General features: G+C 33.9%; 1 protein-coding gene across 5 annotated transcripts in view; it reads right to left on the reverse strand.

Annotated features, from left to right (window-relative positions):
• Positions 1–16755, reverse strand: part of TPP2 (tripeptidyl peptidase 2) — a 61625-nt gene that overhangs the window by 3022 nt on the left and 41848 nt on the right. For 2 of the 5 annotated variants that reach the window (XM_039337723.1, XM_039337724.1), the window contains exons 23-28: positions 15940–16018; positions 7781–7819; positions 2665–2810; positions 2436–2532; positions 1225–1355; positions 148–355 (exon numbers count right to left, since the gene is read on the reverse strand). In XM_039337723.1, coding sequence (XP_039193657.1) covers positions 148–355; positions 1225–1355; positions 2436–2532; positions 2665–2810; positions 7781–7819; positions 15940–16018 — 700 coding nt within the window. Of the gene's footprint in view, positions 1–147; positions 356–1213; positions 1356–2435; positions 2533–2664; positions 2811–7780; positions 7820–15939; positions 16019–16755 lie in introns of those variants that run through there. The other 3 variants (XM_039337725.1, XM_039337726.1, XM_039337727.1) reach the window with 2 other exon arrangements.

Raw genomic sequence — 16755 nt, forward strand, 5'->3', positions numbered from 1 at the left:
AAAAATGGTGGACTGCGTTGTTTGGCGACCCCCATGAAATGGTCGTTCGACCCCAAATGGGGTCCCGACCCACAGGTTGAGAACCACTGACCTAAAGGTTCCTTTCTTCAACTGTAGGAACAAATAGTCCTATTCCTCACGATATACCTTGCTATCAGACAGGTCAGTCCATTTTGAAGTTTCCCAGAAAGTCTCTGTCAGAGTATTCAAGATGGCTTCTTGGCTATCATCTTTACATTCAGTGTCATTTGATGCAGCCCCTTCCTGGGCCTGTAACTGCAGAAGTTGATCTGATAATGCACATCCTTTCCGACAAAGAGCATCTACTAAAGTAGATTTCTGCTTTTCCATCTCACTATGTGGGAACAATTTTATTTTATTTATGTGAACAGGTCTCTTTCATCATGCCTATATATGCATTTTTCATTAATTTCTGAATATCACCACCACACAAAATACACCGGCATCGCTTCTAAGTAGATAACATTTAAGAGAAGGTAACATTTCTAAACTGGAATAAAGAGACTAGGTTCCAAAATACATATTTTTAACTAGGGATCTTCATCAAACAAACTACCACCTTCAAAGGAAGAGCATTAACATTTATTCATTCATTTACTTATTTGATTTACATAGCCACTCATCTCACAAATTCAATTTTGGGTGGCTAAAAACATAGAGACACAAGAAATAATATTAACAAGGAGTAAAAGCCTACAGTGGTTGCTGAGGGCAAAACCCAGATAAAACAATTAAGAAAAAGCTCTTAATCTTATTTTCAATCTTCAGAAGGAAGGGTTTTCCAGTTTGCTTTTAAAAATACCTGCTTTATGATTTTACAGTTTACCATTTGTTTTAAATGTTTTTAAAGTATATTTTTATTTTGCTTGCCATAATCTAATACAAATGGGTAATAACATGGAAGGATTTGGGCAGATGCAGGGAGAAAGCAGAATGAAATTGTTGGCTGGCTGATATTCTTTGAAATCTATTGCTGTGACATTTTAGTCTTCAGCATTTCCTCCTTGGCAATATCACACCAACATTAAAAATAGTGTTTTACATTATAAAATACAATTAAGTATGCTCAGTTTATGACTGTTTTCTTTTCTCTTGAATATAAAAATATATAAAAATATAAAACATTTTAATTTTTAGCTTAGAAGAGGAGATAACTTTGCTGAAATAAAATGCAAGGAAAAAAAGTATTTACTGGTTAGGTACTTTTTTATAGTAGCGGCATCAGGCCTGGGATCTGTCTTCATAGCAAGATAAATAGCAAGGGCGGTTTGATCGATATGAGAGATCACTGTATTAGAAGCTTCAATTATTTCATTTAAACATTTCATTCGCTCCTGGAAGACAATAAATTCAATTATTCTCTTATTCTCTTTTCATTTCTTCCTTCCTTTTTATATAAACTATTATTTCCCACGGCAAGATAGGCGGCAAATAAATATGTATGAATTACTATACTATGAATATTCAGTTGATAAGAAAGAAAATAATAAAGTTATTTTGATACAAAGCAGAAAACATATTTTGAAAATAAAGTGGTGCATTTACTGTAATTATCTGTTCATCATGTAGCTTTACAACTATGCAGAAAGATAGGCATAAAAACAATAATTTGAATGGTCCTCTGTAATTCACTAGAATTAATATTTTGCTAATAATTATTATAGTTTCAGCAGCAATGTAAAAATTCTATAAATGAGAATTCTAGTCTATTACTGGAACATGTTTCCAGGTAGCAACTGTTTGCTTATTATAGTCAAATAACACTGAATATGGTGGTTTTCAAATCTGCATTTTATCTTTTTTTTTTAATGCATGGAATTCTAGGTTGAATTTATAGCAAAAAATAGAGAAATTGGGAGAAACAATTGAAAAAGTATACATTTCTGTACAAAAACGAATTATTGAATTCTTAAGAAATATCCAAATTGAATTGAATTGAAATAAAATAAAATAAACTGAAATAAAAATAATTTAAGCAGGAAAGGGTTTTTTGGAGTTATGAAATGATACCAAATAAATATACTGGAAAATAGCATAACATGTCTAACTCATTTATTCACAATCAAATCAAGCCAATATTGTTTTTTCAAGTTATGATTATGTGTTATATAAATTGTAGATTTAATAAGTAAGTGTGTGGCTGGTTTTGTTTTTAAGCTTGAAATTCAGCACAAAAAAAAATCAAATATGTTCTGCTGAAATGATTCTACAGGAAGAAAAATTATCCCTAATCTCAACAAAATACTCACTGATATAATAAATGGGATAAATTCTGGAACAGTTTACAAGGTGTTCAATTAATAACTTGGGTTGATTTAGAACACTGAATTAGGAACCATTTATCAATTTAGGGCCTGAAGAGGACTGAGTGGATTTAAAATGAAAGTTCTTTTAAAAAAGAGAAAGGGCTGCACCTGTTCAGAATCCAGCTGATGAAGTCTTGCAACATATAAGGGCAGATGGTTAGGGAAGGTCTCTTTCAGTTCATTGTATATCTCACTGGTATCAAACCTAAAAATAAATGTATTAATGAAAATGCTGACTCAAGTGGTCTATAATGAAGGCATGGTGGAAAAGAAACATAATTTGCATCAATGTATCAGTTTTCCAAGGAACTGATGGAAACCAAAATGTTAAACATACTTTGTCATCCACTGTATCTTTAAATCTCTTAAAGCTTCCGCAAATTCATCCTTTAGATCTTTTTCTGAATCCTTCTCTTTATCCTTGCTTCCATTCTTGTTTTTTGTTGGGGCTGGGATCAAATGATAATGAACTGAAATTACATCCTAGAGTAAAAAGCATAGCAACTTGGTTAAAGTAGGTATTAATATTTTCTCACAAACATACACTATAAAAACTAAGAATGCATACAATCATTCAGAACCTTTTGAAGCCTCAGAGTACTAGAACAGATTTAGTCCAAAGAATTATCTTCCACAAATTTCAAATTTTGATTAATAATCATTCCAGAAATATTTCACACAAACTGCACCTCAGCCAACTGATTTGCCTCCGTAAGTTTAATTTCACATAATCTATATATTCCTTCGTGGAAAAATGCAGCAGACACAACTACTGAAGAAGAAATTAAACAAACGGGTATCATTAACCATGAGACTTTTTCCTCAGATGATAAGAGTACATGTTGTAATGTCTAAACAATCTAAAATATATTGCTAGCATTCTTACACATGTAGTCTTATTGTCTTGTATTTTATATTAGGATATGGCCTCATGGCTAATAAAATATTACTGTCATTTCTGACAAACCTATGCATTCTTGTTCAATTTTTAATGCAGAATTTCAATTCAGGTATTCCATTATTCAAAAGAGATTAGGATGAAATCACAATATGGTAAAAAATATACTTAAATATTCAAGTAATAGTTATGATAATTCTAAGCTATTCTTTTATTTTTTTAAAAAAAGATAAGCAACAGTATAAAAATTCTGTATTTATTTTTTGCAAGTTAAATTGTAATAATCGTGAAGTACATCTCATTTAAAACCAACCAACCAACAAATACTTATGGAAATTTTTGTCTAGTATCAGGTTTTTAGAAGCACAGAATCACATTTTTTAAGGTCTCAGAAATCTAAATATTTGACAAAACCTTTAAAAAATGCTGCAAATATTTCTCTGTTGCCCTATGTACTATTCCATATGAAACTGTTCACAAAGACTCAAATTGATCCTGAATTTTACTGAATCAATGCTTTCCAGAAAACAGGTAAGAGTTTGTGAGTTAAACCTTAATAAAGCTTTCAGTTCACAATTAACAACAACAACAAATAAGTGTCAGATATGAACTAGCATCTCCTAAAAACATATTGCCCCTTCCTCAGTTAAATATTTGCACACATATCCTATTAAACAAGAGTTTAAGCCCAATCACTGCCTGTGAACTACATTTCTCCCCCAAAATGTGGATAAACCAGTCAGTTAAAAAAAACCAAAAACCTTCACAAGTCCAAAGTGTATTTTTTTTTATTGAAAATTTTTAAAATTTTTACAAGAAAAAAAACAACCCTCCCCAACCCACCCCAGCCCTCCCGTTCCCTCCCTCAACCTTCCCAGAGCTGAATATAGGCTTAGTTAAAGTTTCTTAAATTCTTAAAAAAAAAAGTATAAACCATAGATAAGTCTAAATACATTACTTAAACAACTAATAAAGTAATTAACAATAATATATATATATATATATATATATATATAAAAACATAAATATTAAAAAATAAAAAATACTTAAAAAGAAAAAGAATAAAGAGAAAGAAAGAAGAAAGGAAATATAAGAAAGTAGAGTAATAATAAAAAATATAAAGAAAAAAAGTAATTCAATCTATAAAATATTAAAATTTATATATAAGTTATTGAAAAACTAAATAATATTTTTTTATATCCAACTTGTGTTGTATAAAATCTATCCATTTTTCCCATACCACAAAGAACTTCTCTTGCGATTGATCCTTTAAAAAGCCGAAATCTTTGCCATTTCCGCCAGATAGGATACTTTAGAAAACCACTCTTGCAAAATAGGCAAAGATTCCTTCTTCCAATATTGCCCTACTAACAACCTTGCAGAAGTCCAAAGTGTATTAATACTTGCAGCAATCCCTCATACTAAAACGTACCCCCTAATATTGTTTCAACCTCGAATCAGCCTCGAATCCACTAGGCTAGAGTAAGTCTTCAATTTGCAGGTTCTGGCAATCAAGGTTCTTGCAAAATTATCGCAGTAAATCTGTCAACATCATGGTGGCATATGAAAATGAAAATGTACAAAGTCTATAACAGTGATGGCGAACATTTTAGAGACTGAGTGCCCAAACTGCAACCCAAAACCTACTTATGCATCGTCGAATGCCGGATGGGTGTGGCCCATTGGCTGGGCATGGCCAATTGGGTAGCGTGGCTGTGGTGGTAACGGCAGACTGGGTGGGACTAAAAAGTTCAATCAATCAATTTCAACTTTGCAAGATCTTTTTTTTTCCCCGTGAGAAGTTGAAATTGACTGATTGAACCTTTTTTTTTTTTTTTTGCACACGGCGGCAGAGGCCTAAAGCGGAAAGGTTTTATAAAACCCAGCTGAAGGCCTAGGGCTGGGGCGATGACGCGCCTGCCCACAGAGAGGGTTCTGAGTGCTGCCTCTGGCACCTGTGCCATAGGTTCGTCACCACTGGTCTATAACAACAGACTGAGATAATATTAATATGCAAGGTTATGGGTAAAACACAGGAACTGAACGTTTTTCCCAGGGGAAATTTCTTATGATTAAATAATTGGGAGGACTGCAGGAAAAGCCTGCTTTGGAAAACTCAGGAAATCAGGTCACTTGGCAGGCTAAGCGAAAGATACTTGCTGCCTTTTGTCCTACAATTTTATCTTTCTGTTTCTTCTTCTTGGAAGATTTTTTAAAAAGATGGTGATATTAAAAAGTGAAAACAGAAAGGGGGAGAGAGAGAAGGAAAAAAGAACAAACTTTTAAAATATTTTGAAATAAAAATAACATTACTTGAGAAAAAACTGAGAGAAAACCTAAAAAATGAAATCCAGAAGAGGAGCATTTGGAGGAATTTCCAGGAATCTTGAAAAACTATGTCACGCAGTCACTGGTATCTAATATAAGGAGGAGGTGATCCACTTAAATAATACCCACACCAAATAAAAAGCTAACAATGTTATGAAAGAGTTAGTGGCAGCTTTTGGCCAATATCTCCACTTAATAAGTCAAAATATAATTAAGACATCTGCCTGTATATCTACTCTCTTAGCCTCCTCCCATCTCATTTTATTCAACAAGAAAAATGTCACTGTCTTCAGAAAAAGCCAGGATAGTATATCATAGCTTCAGTTGTTTGAATCCTGATTTGCCCCAGTTAATAATTGAATTTAATGTGCTTTGCAATAACAAAAATGTATAATATGTAAACATGCTTTAAACAAATCTATAAGATACAAAATTACCCTTATTTATAGGTTGTTCATAAATGACCTTATAAAATGAACTGTGGAAGAAAATCAAAATGCACACAAGGCTGATCTCATATTTTTCCCTAATCTATATCAAATCTATATCTATAGCAGGATTCTCCAAAGCGAACAATATTGACCCATGGGTTCATGGAACTATTCAAAGGGTTGATGTTGTTGCTATTATTTACTACTATTAAAGTAGTGTTTATTGAGAAATTATTTAATAAATGTTTGGGAATTGATAACAATATGAAGCTTCTTCAGAGGGTCAATGAGCTGAAGTTTGGGGATTCCTGATCTATACAATTGACATATCCCAATGAAGTATTAATTAAAGATAAATTACAATTCATCATTATATTGTACAGCTGGCTATCTGACCCAATCCTAGATGGAATAGTAATCAAAATTTCCCAAAAGACTTCCACATTTCACTTTTTAAGCCACTTAATCAGTTTGACATAATGTAAAAAAAGTCTAACAGTGGTTTTCAAAGATACAATTGTTAATAATACTTTCAATAAAAGGTGCATTAAAGCTGTTAGTAGCAAAATTGGGTCAGCTTCTAAAACATGAACATGCTGAATAGGGATGCATTACTAAATGTTTTATGGGCAGTAAAACATCTCTGTGAATTCTTTCTTTCCCATCAGTGTTTTAGTTCCTTCCATTCCCTGATGGACTGAACTACATATCAGTCAAAGAAAAATGTCTGAAATACAACTCATTATATCACAATTCCTTTATCATGCCTGCCATAGAAGCAAATATTTTAGCAAAAAATGCTAAGTAAACAAATAATGTTTTATTAACAATTACAGGAAAAAAATAACAACCCACAGTTGAATTTATTTTAGCATGGAGCTGTCTCACTCGAGTAAAACATGTAAAAAATATTGCTTTTCTACTGGAATCCTTCAATCTCTACAATTCCATCCATAAAACATGTAGATAAACCAAATAAACTACATAAATATAAAAGCACATTTTATGGCAGGAATATTCATAAATATCAGCTATCATGATGGCTCTAGATGTCTCTTTCACAAGCATTTGGCTTAGATCAGCATCTGGCTCTGCATCTGGCTTAGACCAGCAATTTTAATTTCGTTCAGCAGCTGATTGTCAATTATTATAGGAAATAAACACTTAAAATTGTATGTCAAAAAATGGCAAACCATTCTGCCAAGATGGTGCCTAAATACTGTTGATTACACATTCTACCCCATTCCTAAGTCAAAAAGAGTGGGAATGTGAAGGGAAAATGCAGATAGTATCTGAGAAATGCAGCACCATTTCTCAGATACTATCCAATAGAAGTCACTTATAGATTTCAACAATTTATGAAATGGGTTGGGGCTATGTTTCCATTATTTAAACTATTGACTAATTTCAAAGTTTTTTAGTCACTGGAGGAGGAAACCACTGGCAAGCAAAGATAATTCTTATTATAGTACTGGACTAATATTCCTTATCCTGTCCAACCTTACAATCTGTGGTTTTCATATGGCAATAATAAGAGCTATGTGTAGTTTTTTTTAAAAAAAGAAAAATCATTTTAAAAGGTAAGATACTGATGTAATAATATTGAATGCTCCCATCACAGAATATCATTATTATCGTGCTAAACTAATCTGCTATTCTGATCCAATTTTACTGTTCAAAGGTATGAATAATTAAGCTACATAAAAGGTAACCAAAGATAGAAATAACTAAGTATATTGCTTTAAATGATAGGCAAAAATACTTAAATACATCTTTCAAAAACTGGCATTCAGTACCTTTTTAACCTTTCCTTGTCGCTTTGCTGAAGGCTGCCCCTGGGAGTTAGAACAACATACTGTAAGAAAATATCCACAAAACTCTAAGAATGGAGACACTACCTATCAAGTTTTTATTTACTACTGAAGAACACTAAATGTCTTGTTCCCCTTAAAACATACTTCTAAAGCCCAATATTTTAGCTTTAAAAAACATAAAACACAAATGTTATCTGATTTAAATCTTCTTGATTTAAATCAATCCCAATATTTTGAAGCCCAACAATAGAGTTTGTAACTAACTTTTACTGTTTGCACACATTCCCATTTAAAATTCAATGAACTGAAATGGCTTTCTTAAACTTTCCATTTCTATTTTCATTGAATATTCTGTTCTATAACGGTAATACAACATTGGGGTAAGATCATGGAAAGCATTAAAAATCCTACAATACGACTTTGAAGAACTATCAATCACTCAAGTCAATTTTAGGTTTTTTTCTATATATGCCCTGACTTGTTTATAGTACAATACTACAATTAATTTTCTAGATCAGGGGTCCCCAACCCCCAGTCTGTGGACTGGCACAGAGCCGCAGCATGCCAGAAACCAGACTGTGCAAATAAGCAAAGCTCCATCCGTGGGATGCAGGCAGCATGCAAAACCACAGTCTCTCTGGTCCACGGAAAAACCTCTCTCCACGGAACGGGTCCCTGGTGCCCAAAAGGTTGGGGGTCGCTGTTCTAGATCACAACTTTACTGTATACAACACTGTTGTTATATTAGTGAAATTACCTCATTTCTTTCACATGAAAAGCAAAAAAGGTATAGAAATATCACTTGGTTTTAACAAATAATATTAATCAAATATAAATATATTGGACTGAGTATAATCTGGAAAAAAATGGCCAGTCATTAATTTTTGAACAGAAGCAGGCTACAGACGGTCTTCTATATTTAAAAAAATATGCTAGACTCTGACATGTTTTCATCTTAGCTGCACTGCACCAAAATCATCTATGGTTTGTGAAATATTTAAAGCAAGATGAAATAAGAGGCATAGAAAAATTCTCTAACTAAATTAATAATAATAACCTCTTCTATAATAACCAAGCCAAAAAAAAAAAAAAAACCAAAACCCACCAGGAATGTGGTATAATGTAGTGTTCTAAGGATAACAGCAGGGAAAAACCATCATTATTTTAACCACTGCTAAAATCTTTCTCCAATACCTATACAGTTACCACTGGTTTTGCCAAACTGAATGAACTCAATGGTCTAATTGACAAAAGTTACAATTTCAGAAAGCTTCCGGTGGGAGGCGACGGCGATGGCGGCTAGCTTTTAGCCGTCCAGCTGGGGAAGTGTCAGAGCCGCGGAGCGCAGCGCGCATCAGCTGGCCCGCGGCTCGGAAATCCCTTCCCGGGCAAAGGGAAGGGATAGAGAACGCAAGAGTAGAGGTAGAACCCCTGAACCCCCTCTGGATTTATTTCTAGAGGGGGTGAAAGGAGTGTTCCCTCGGAGCTCTTGCTGATCTCCGCCTCCCAGCTGTTTTTGCTTCCTTGGAAGCAAAAGAAACCGCCGCTTCTATCTCCGTGTTTACAGCATTTTGGTGAGTAATTTTTAAACGGACGGAGCAGTTTAAAGGACTTTTTCTTATATTTTAGGTGTTTATTTTTTTATCTTTTGATTTTTACTATTTTTCCTCCTTTTCTTTGTTATACTAGTGAAAGGACTTAAGATGGCGTTTTGAAAGTGTCGGAGTTTTTTTTTCCTTTCTCTTTTGTTTTACTTTCCCTTTTTAAGGATTGTTTTTTGCTTTTGCTTTTGCTTTTGGCTTAGAATTTTTTTTTGAATTGTTTGTTCTTTTATTACTTATTCTTGGGATTTATTCTGGACTTTTAATGATTATAGTTTGTCTCTTTTTAAAAATTCTTTTTTTCTTTTTTTCCTCCTCCCTTTTTGGCTGGAGGGGAAAGGGAAGTGACAATTGTGCTTTTTAAAATGGCTTCAAAGAGGCAGCAGCCTTCCTCAGTACCCAAGGTTATTTCTTCTCCTATAACTTCCACTGCACAGCTACAACAACAATCTAAACATGCACCACCGGCTCAGCCACCACCCTCCCCTCCTCTACCTGGACTTTCAGTGCAAGAGGTTAGAGGCATAATGGGAGAGATTGTAGTTCAAATGAGAGAGGAAATGACTCAATTTGTTTCACAGATTAAATCAGAAATTAAATCTGATCTCAAAGAAGAGATAACGGGGATAAAGTCTAAATTGCAAGAAAATAATAATGAATTACGACAAGATATACTGGCAGCTGTTTCAGGTTTGGCTACTGTGGTGGTTAAGCTCGATGCAAGGCTTGAGGAAGTGGAAGACAAAGTTGACTCTTTAGATGACAAAATTCAAGACGTGGAAAGGAAGGTGGACTCCTCACAAGAAGATATTTTGATGTTTCAATACAGACAAATGGAGTATGCTCTGAGGATTAGAGGCCTCAAGGAAGATATGAATCAAGATTTGATGGAGGTGGTTCTTAGTGATCTGGCGCTGGCTTTGGATATGGATAAAGGAGAATTACAGAGAGAAGTAGAAAAAATTTATAGACTCAACTCCTGGATTGCTAAGCAGAAGAATTTGCCCAGAGATGTGGTGATTTACTTTACAAAGAAGTCCCTGCGGAATGAGATTATACAAGCTTTTTACAACAAAAGATTTCAGATTGCCGCCCAAGATGTCATCATTCTAAAGGAAATCCCATCTAAAATTTTAAGAAGTAGGAAAGACTTTGCTTTTTTAACCAATGAGCTTAAAGCTAGATCGATGCCATTCAGATGGGAAATTCCGATGGGTATCGTTTTGAGCCATGCTGGGACACGTTACAGATTGAACACAGTTGACAAAGCTAGAGATTTCTATACTTCGGTCCTGAGTGCAGGCTCAACTTCATCTGGTCGGAAATCTTTGAGTGCTAAGGAACCTGAGCAGCAATCTGAGGCACTAGATTTGGTTTCCGCAGGGATGATAGAAGTGGCAAAGCAACGCCAAATGGAGGCTAAAGAGCAGAGGATGACTCGTGCAGCTTATAAGCGTAAAGAGAAAGAGCAACGTAAAAAAGAGCCCAAAGAGAATTCTCCTGGAAGTGCATCACCGCCGGTGGGAGGAGCAAGACCCAAGAGTTATGCAACACACGCAGCTCTGTCAGAGTTTGATGGTGTCTTCTCCAGGCTGCGTGCCAAGGGAGATGGCAAAGTTTTTGACCTGGAATGTTAATGGATTGAATTCTCCTCAGAAACGGAAAAAAATCTTTTATTATTTGAAACAACATACCAATGATGTTATTTGTTTACAGGAAACTCATATTCTACTTAAAGATCAGAAATATTTAGTTAATGCTCGTTTGGGATCTCATTTTATATCTCCTGCACCTGGGAAGAAAGGGGGAGTTGTTATATATGTCAAACAAAACCTGCCAGCTTGTCTGGTAGAATCAGATCCCCAGGGGAGATATGTGATGATTGAACTTGGTATTTATGGTAAGAAAGTACTTATAGTTGGACTTTATGCTCCAAATCAACAACAGGAACAATTTTATAAACAGTTACACCAAAAAATAACTTTGCTTGATTATAGATCGGTGGTATTAATGGGTGATTGGAATGGTGTCTTAGATACACAAAGGGATAAGAAAGGTTCCTCTCCTTTTCTTAAACAAGCAAGGCTACCTAAAGCCTTTTTTGATATGAAAGAAGACTGGGAATTAAGGGACTATTGGCGGGAACGTAATCAAGAGGAGAGAGACTTTACTTTTTTTTCTGACAGACACCAATCTTTTTCAAGAATTGACTTTTTCTTGATTACCACGGATTTGTATAATAAAGTAAAGAATGTAAAGATTTTTCCTAGATCACTGACGGATCATAGTCCAGTTTGGATGGAGTTGATTCAAGAGAAAGAGGAAAGAAGATCCTGGAGAGTTAATGAAAATTTGTTTAGACAAGAGAAGAATGTTCAAAAACTAAAGGAGTGTTTAAAGGACTATTTTGCTTTGAATATGTATAAGGGGACTTCAATGTCAATGGTATGGGATGCAGGTAAAGCATTTATGCGCGGTGTTTTGATAAAAATGAATAATTTTTATAAGCGAAATCAGACTCAGAAACGTAGAGAACTTGAAGATGAAATTAAACTAAAAGAAAGGGCTTTGATTCTAAATCCTTCTGATGAAAGTACTAAAGAATCTGTAAAGTTATTAAGGTCACAATTTAATATGTTGATAGCAGATCAAGCTGCAACCAATTTATTATTTATGAAACAAAATACATTTTGTAATGCTAATAAGCCGGGGAGATGGTTGGCTTATCAATTAAGAAAGAAACAGAGACTGAGAATAATAGAGAAAATAAATTATAAGGGTAAACTAGTTTCTCAGAAGGAATTAATTAAAAAATCTTTTTTGGATTATTATCAAAACCTATACAAATCTACTAATGTACAACTGTTAGATATAAATAAATATTTAGCTGAGGCAAGTTTTCCTAAACTGACTGAGGATCAGAAATATGAAATTAATGGTTTAATTACTAAGGAGGAAATCGCCTCAGCAATTCAACAATTGAAATTAGGGAAAGCACCGGGTACGGATGGGTTAACAGCTGTTTATTATAAAGCTTTAATGGAGGAGATGATTCAACCATTAAATGATCTTTTTAATGGTATCTTACAGGGTTTAGAGATTCCTCCTTCATGGCGTAGTGCTTTTATATCATTGATTCCAAAGGAGGATCAAGATCTTACTTTACCAAAAAACTATAGGCCTATATCTCTTTTAAACGTGGATTATAAGATATTTGTAAAAATTTTGGTAAATAGGCTTATGAGGGTGGTGCATCATCTTGTGCATAAAGATCAATCAGGGTTTATAACAGGAAGGTATATGAAAAACAATGTTAGACAAATTATTAACTTATTAGAATACTTAGATAAGAACAACCAAGTTCCTGCAGGGCTCATATTTTTAGATGCTGAAAAAGCATTTGACCAACTGAATTGGCATTTTATGCTAAGAGTAATGGAAGAAATGAATTTTGGTGAAAACATATTACAAGCCCTTAAGGTAATATATCAAAAACAAACAGCACAACTTATTGTTAATGGAGGTTTGTCGGAGGTTTTCACAATAGAGAAAGGTACTAGACAGGGGTGTCCTTTATCGCCATTGTTGTTTGTTTTAACATTGGAAATATTATTGATTAAAATTCGAGAGTCTCAGGAAATTAAAGGAATATATGTTAATAAAAAAGAATATAAGTTGAGAGCTTTTGCGGATGACTTGGTTGTTACTTTGTCGCAACCTGATTATTCTGTAGTAAACTTATTACAGTTGATTCACCATTATGGTTTGGTCTCGGGTTTTAAGATTAATGTAAATAAGACTAAAATTTTACCTAAAAATTTGTCGAGTCAGGAGAAGCAGATTTTGGTTAACTCGACGGGTTTTGAGATTGTTAATAAGGTAAAATATTTGGGGGTGATGCTGTCTGTTTCTAATGCAAAACTATTTAAAAATAATTATGAAAGGTTGTGGGTCGGGGTACAGAAAGACTTGAAGAATTGGGAAAAGCTGCAATTATCCCTCATGGGAAGAATTGCAGTGATAAAAATGAATATTCTACCCAAGTTTCTTTTTTTGTTTCAAATGTTACCAATTTTGAAAAATGAGATTAATTTAAATGAGTGGCAGAAGGGTCTCAATAAATTTATTTGGGCAGGGAAAAAACCAAGGGTTAAGTTCAAAATTATGCAAGACTTCCGTGAGAGGGGCGGACTCAAGGTACCAAATTTGAAATTATATTATGATGCGGTGGTTTTAACATTAATTAGTGACTGGGTAAATTTGACAAATTCTGAGATACTTTATCTAGAGGGATGGGATTTACTTTATGGGTGGCATGCCTATTTAATATTTAATAAAAAAATAGATTGGGCTTTTAAATCTCATATTTTAAGAATTTCTTTACTTAGGATTTGGAGAAAATATTATAAAAGTGATTTTAAAGTACCATTATGGGCTATACCTTGGCATGCGATAGAAGGAATAAAAAGAGGGGTTAAAATGGATATGGTGTCTTACAGACAGTTACTTAAATGGGATGGACAAAACTGGCAATTAAAATCACGGGAAGAATTAGCACAAGAAAATTTTACTTATTCTTGGTTCCAATATAGGCAACTACTAGATAGATGGAAGATGGATTGTAAGGTGGGTTTTCTTAGAGAAGATGAAAATCTTATTAAGCAACTGAAGGATCAAAGACAAACCCACATTAAGAGAATTTATGGGGTTTTAGTTGAATTGGACTCAGAAACGGAACTAATTAAAGATTGTATGATTAGATGGGCGCAGAACTTTGGTGAGCCAGTTTCATTGGACACCTGGGAAACTATTTGGGTGAGAAATGTCAAATTTACTCAAGCACAGAATCTAAGGGAGAATTTTTATAAAATGTTTTATAGATGGCACCTTGATCCACAAAAAATGTCTTACATGTACCCTGACGTGCAACCTAAATGTTGGAGATGTGGTTATAAGGAGGCTTCCTATTATCATATTTGGTGGTCATGTAGAGAGATAAAAGCATTTTGGATCAAAATATGGTGGAATATCCAGAGAATTTTTAGAAGGAGGGTAAAATTTACTCCGCAATTATTTTTGTTAGGTATTGTTACAGATTGTGATACAAAGGAGGTTGTATTGATGTTAAACTTGATCACAGCCGCGAGGCTGTTAATTGGACAATATTGGAAGAAGGAATCTTTGCCTACATTGCAGGAATGGTTTTTTAAAGTAGCTTATCTGGCAGAAATGGCAAAGATTTCGGCTTTCTTAAAGCAACAAACGCAAGAGAAGTTTTTTGCTATCTGGGACAAATGGATAAAATTTATACAATTTAGATTGGGTATACAAAAATATTATATAGCTTTTTCATAAGTTTTATTTTTATATATATTATAGATATCTTTTTTATATATATAAATATAAAGTTTTTAATTTAATTTTTATTTTTATTTTTTTTTTTTTTTATTATTATTTCTTAAGCCTATATTCTGCTCTGGGAAGCTCAGGGGGGGGGAAGGGAGGGTTTTTGGGAGGGGTGTGGGGTGGGGGTTTTTTTTATATGTATTGTTTAATTTTTTTTTCTTTTGTATATGTTGTTTTTTGTTCTGTATTGTTCTTGTTTTTTTTTTGTAAAATTTATAAAACTTTTAATAAAAAAAAAAAAAAAAAAAAAAAAAAGTTACAATTTCAGATACAATTAGTAAATTTACCTGCATCTGTTCCAAACAAACCTAGACTGAAAAACATTTTTCAGTTGGAAAATAACCAATGTATGAATGGTGGACATGTTTTTAGGATGAATGACTTAGGCTGGTAAAATCAATTCCTAAACCTTATCGATTATATTAAGTCAAATTGTTTTAGAAACTCATTGATCAGACACATTCCCTATACTCCTAGTCTGGAAAATATATTTAATGTGACTCTATGACATTTTAATATGAAATATATATACTTATTCCATATTTTTTTTAATGTCACTGAATAACAAAGGAATTATTTTGTGGATGCACTATTGGTAAACAAAATTTACTTGATAACAAATACTTGTATCTTTAATTTAGTACAACACGACTATAGCTTTATGCAATTCATTTTTATTATACAAAATGAAACCTTACAAAGCATATCATCAACAAAAGGATGGCCTAAAATAAGAAAGTACTTCCTATTCAGCAAATGGATGCTTGACAGCAACTATTTTAACAGAACCCGAATAACTAACACTAATTATACCTTTTTAGATTGAAATGAAACTCCAAGCTATGTAGGATAAAATAATATTACAGAAATTATTAAAAGCAATATAGCATACAATCTATAACAAGGTGCTGGAAATTACTGCAAAATAGCAAAAAAGAAACTTAGAAGCAGTAATATTGAAACAATGAAGAAAACTGGCATTTAGTATTTGAATCTTTTTAAGAGACTCCAGGAAAAAAAATCTGGATTACTGTATTCAAAAACATTTTCATACAAGTTTGTCATTTCAATTACCTTTTTAAAAAACAAAAAAAACAAAAAACAAATTTGAGTTTAGGGTTTTATTTTACTCACTGCTTTCTTTCCAAGTTCAGTCTTTGAAAGTGTCAATGATCCTGCAAGATAGCATCCAGGACTTGTTCCTTTAGGTACTCTAACAAACGAACAAGCGAAACATGCTTTAAATTCATGCTCACATTCCCATTTTTGTACCCCCCCATTGAAAAAAGGGTTTAATTCAACTGCAAATTGACTTAATTTCAGCAATACAATGTCAAGCCCAATACACAGGATGCAAATGGGAATAGGAGGCCTCAGGAAGCTACTTATTTGGATCCTTGATCCCACCCAAGAGATTTTTTTAAAAAAATCCAGCTCTGCTCATTCCAGTAACCTCAGTGGAACAGAATGGGACAACTCGCCACAGCCAACTCGTCATGGTCAACTCTCCATGGCCACCTCACTGCGGGACAATTTAACAATTCTATTTAATTATTTAAAATAAATAAAAATTATTTTTAATTTGCCCATGAATTAATTTTGTTATTCACATTTCATTCTGTCCCTCCTTTTGCAACCTTTCTTTAATGATTCTGTTTCACCATTTCTTTGATATTAGTGTAATTCTGGTTAGTTGGCCACAGAAGTTGGTCATGGCAAGTTGGCCACAGTGAATTATCATAGACCCTCAGTGGAAGGCTTGCCTTGGCCACTATTCCCTAAGGCAGTGGTGGTGAACCTAGGGCATGGGTGCCAGAGGCGGCGCTCGGAGCCCACTCTGTGGGCACGCGTGCCGTTGCCCCAGCAACGCCTCCCCCTGTGACCCCCTCCTCTCCAGCAGCCCCCTTGAAGGAGAGTCGCCCTCAAGCGTGGCCCACACAGAGCAGCACA

The sequence above is a fragment of the Crotalus tigris genome, unplaced genomic scaffold, assembly GCF_016545835.1.
Source record: "Crotalus tigris isolate CLP2741 ecotype Arizona unplaced genomic scaffold, ASM1654583v1 scf7180000017685.4511686, whole genome shotgun sequence".
Classification (NCBI taxonomy): Eukaryota; Metazoa; Chordata; class Lepidosauria; order Squamata; family Viperidae; genus Crotalus; species Crotalus tigris.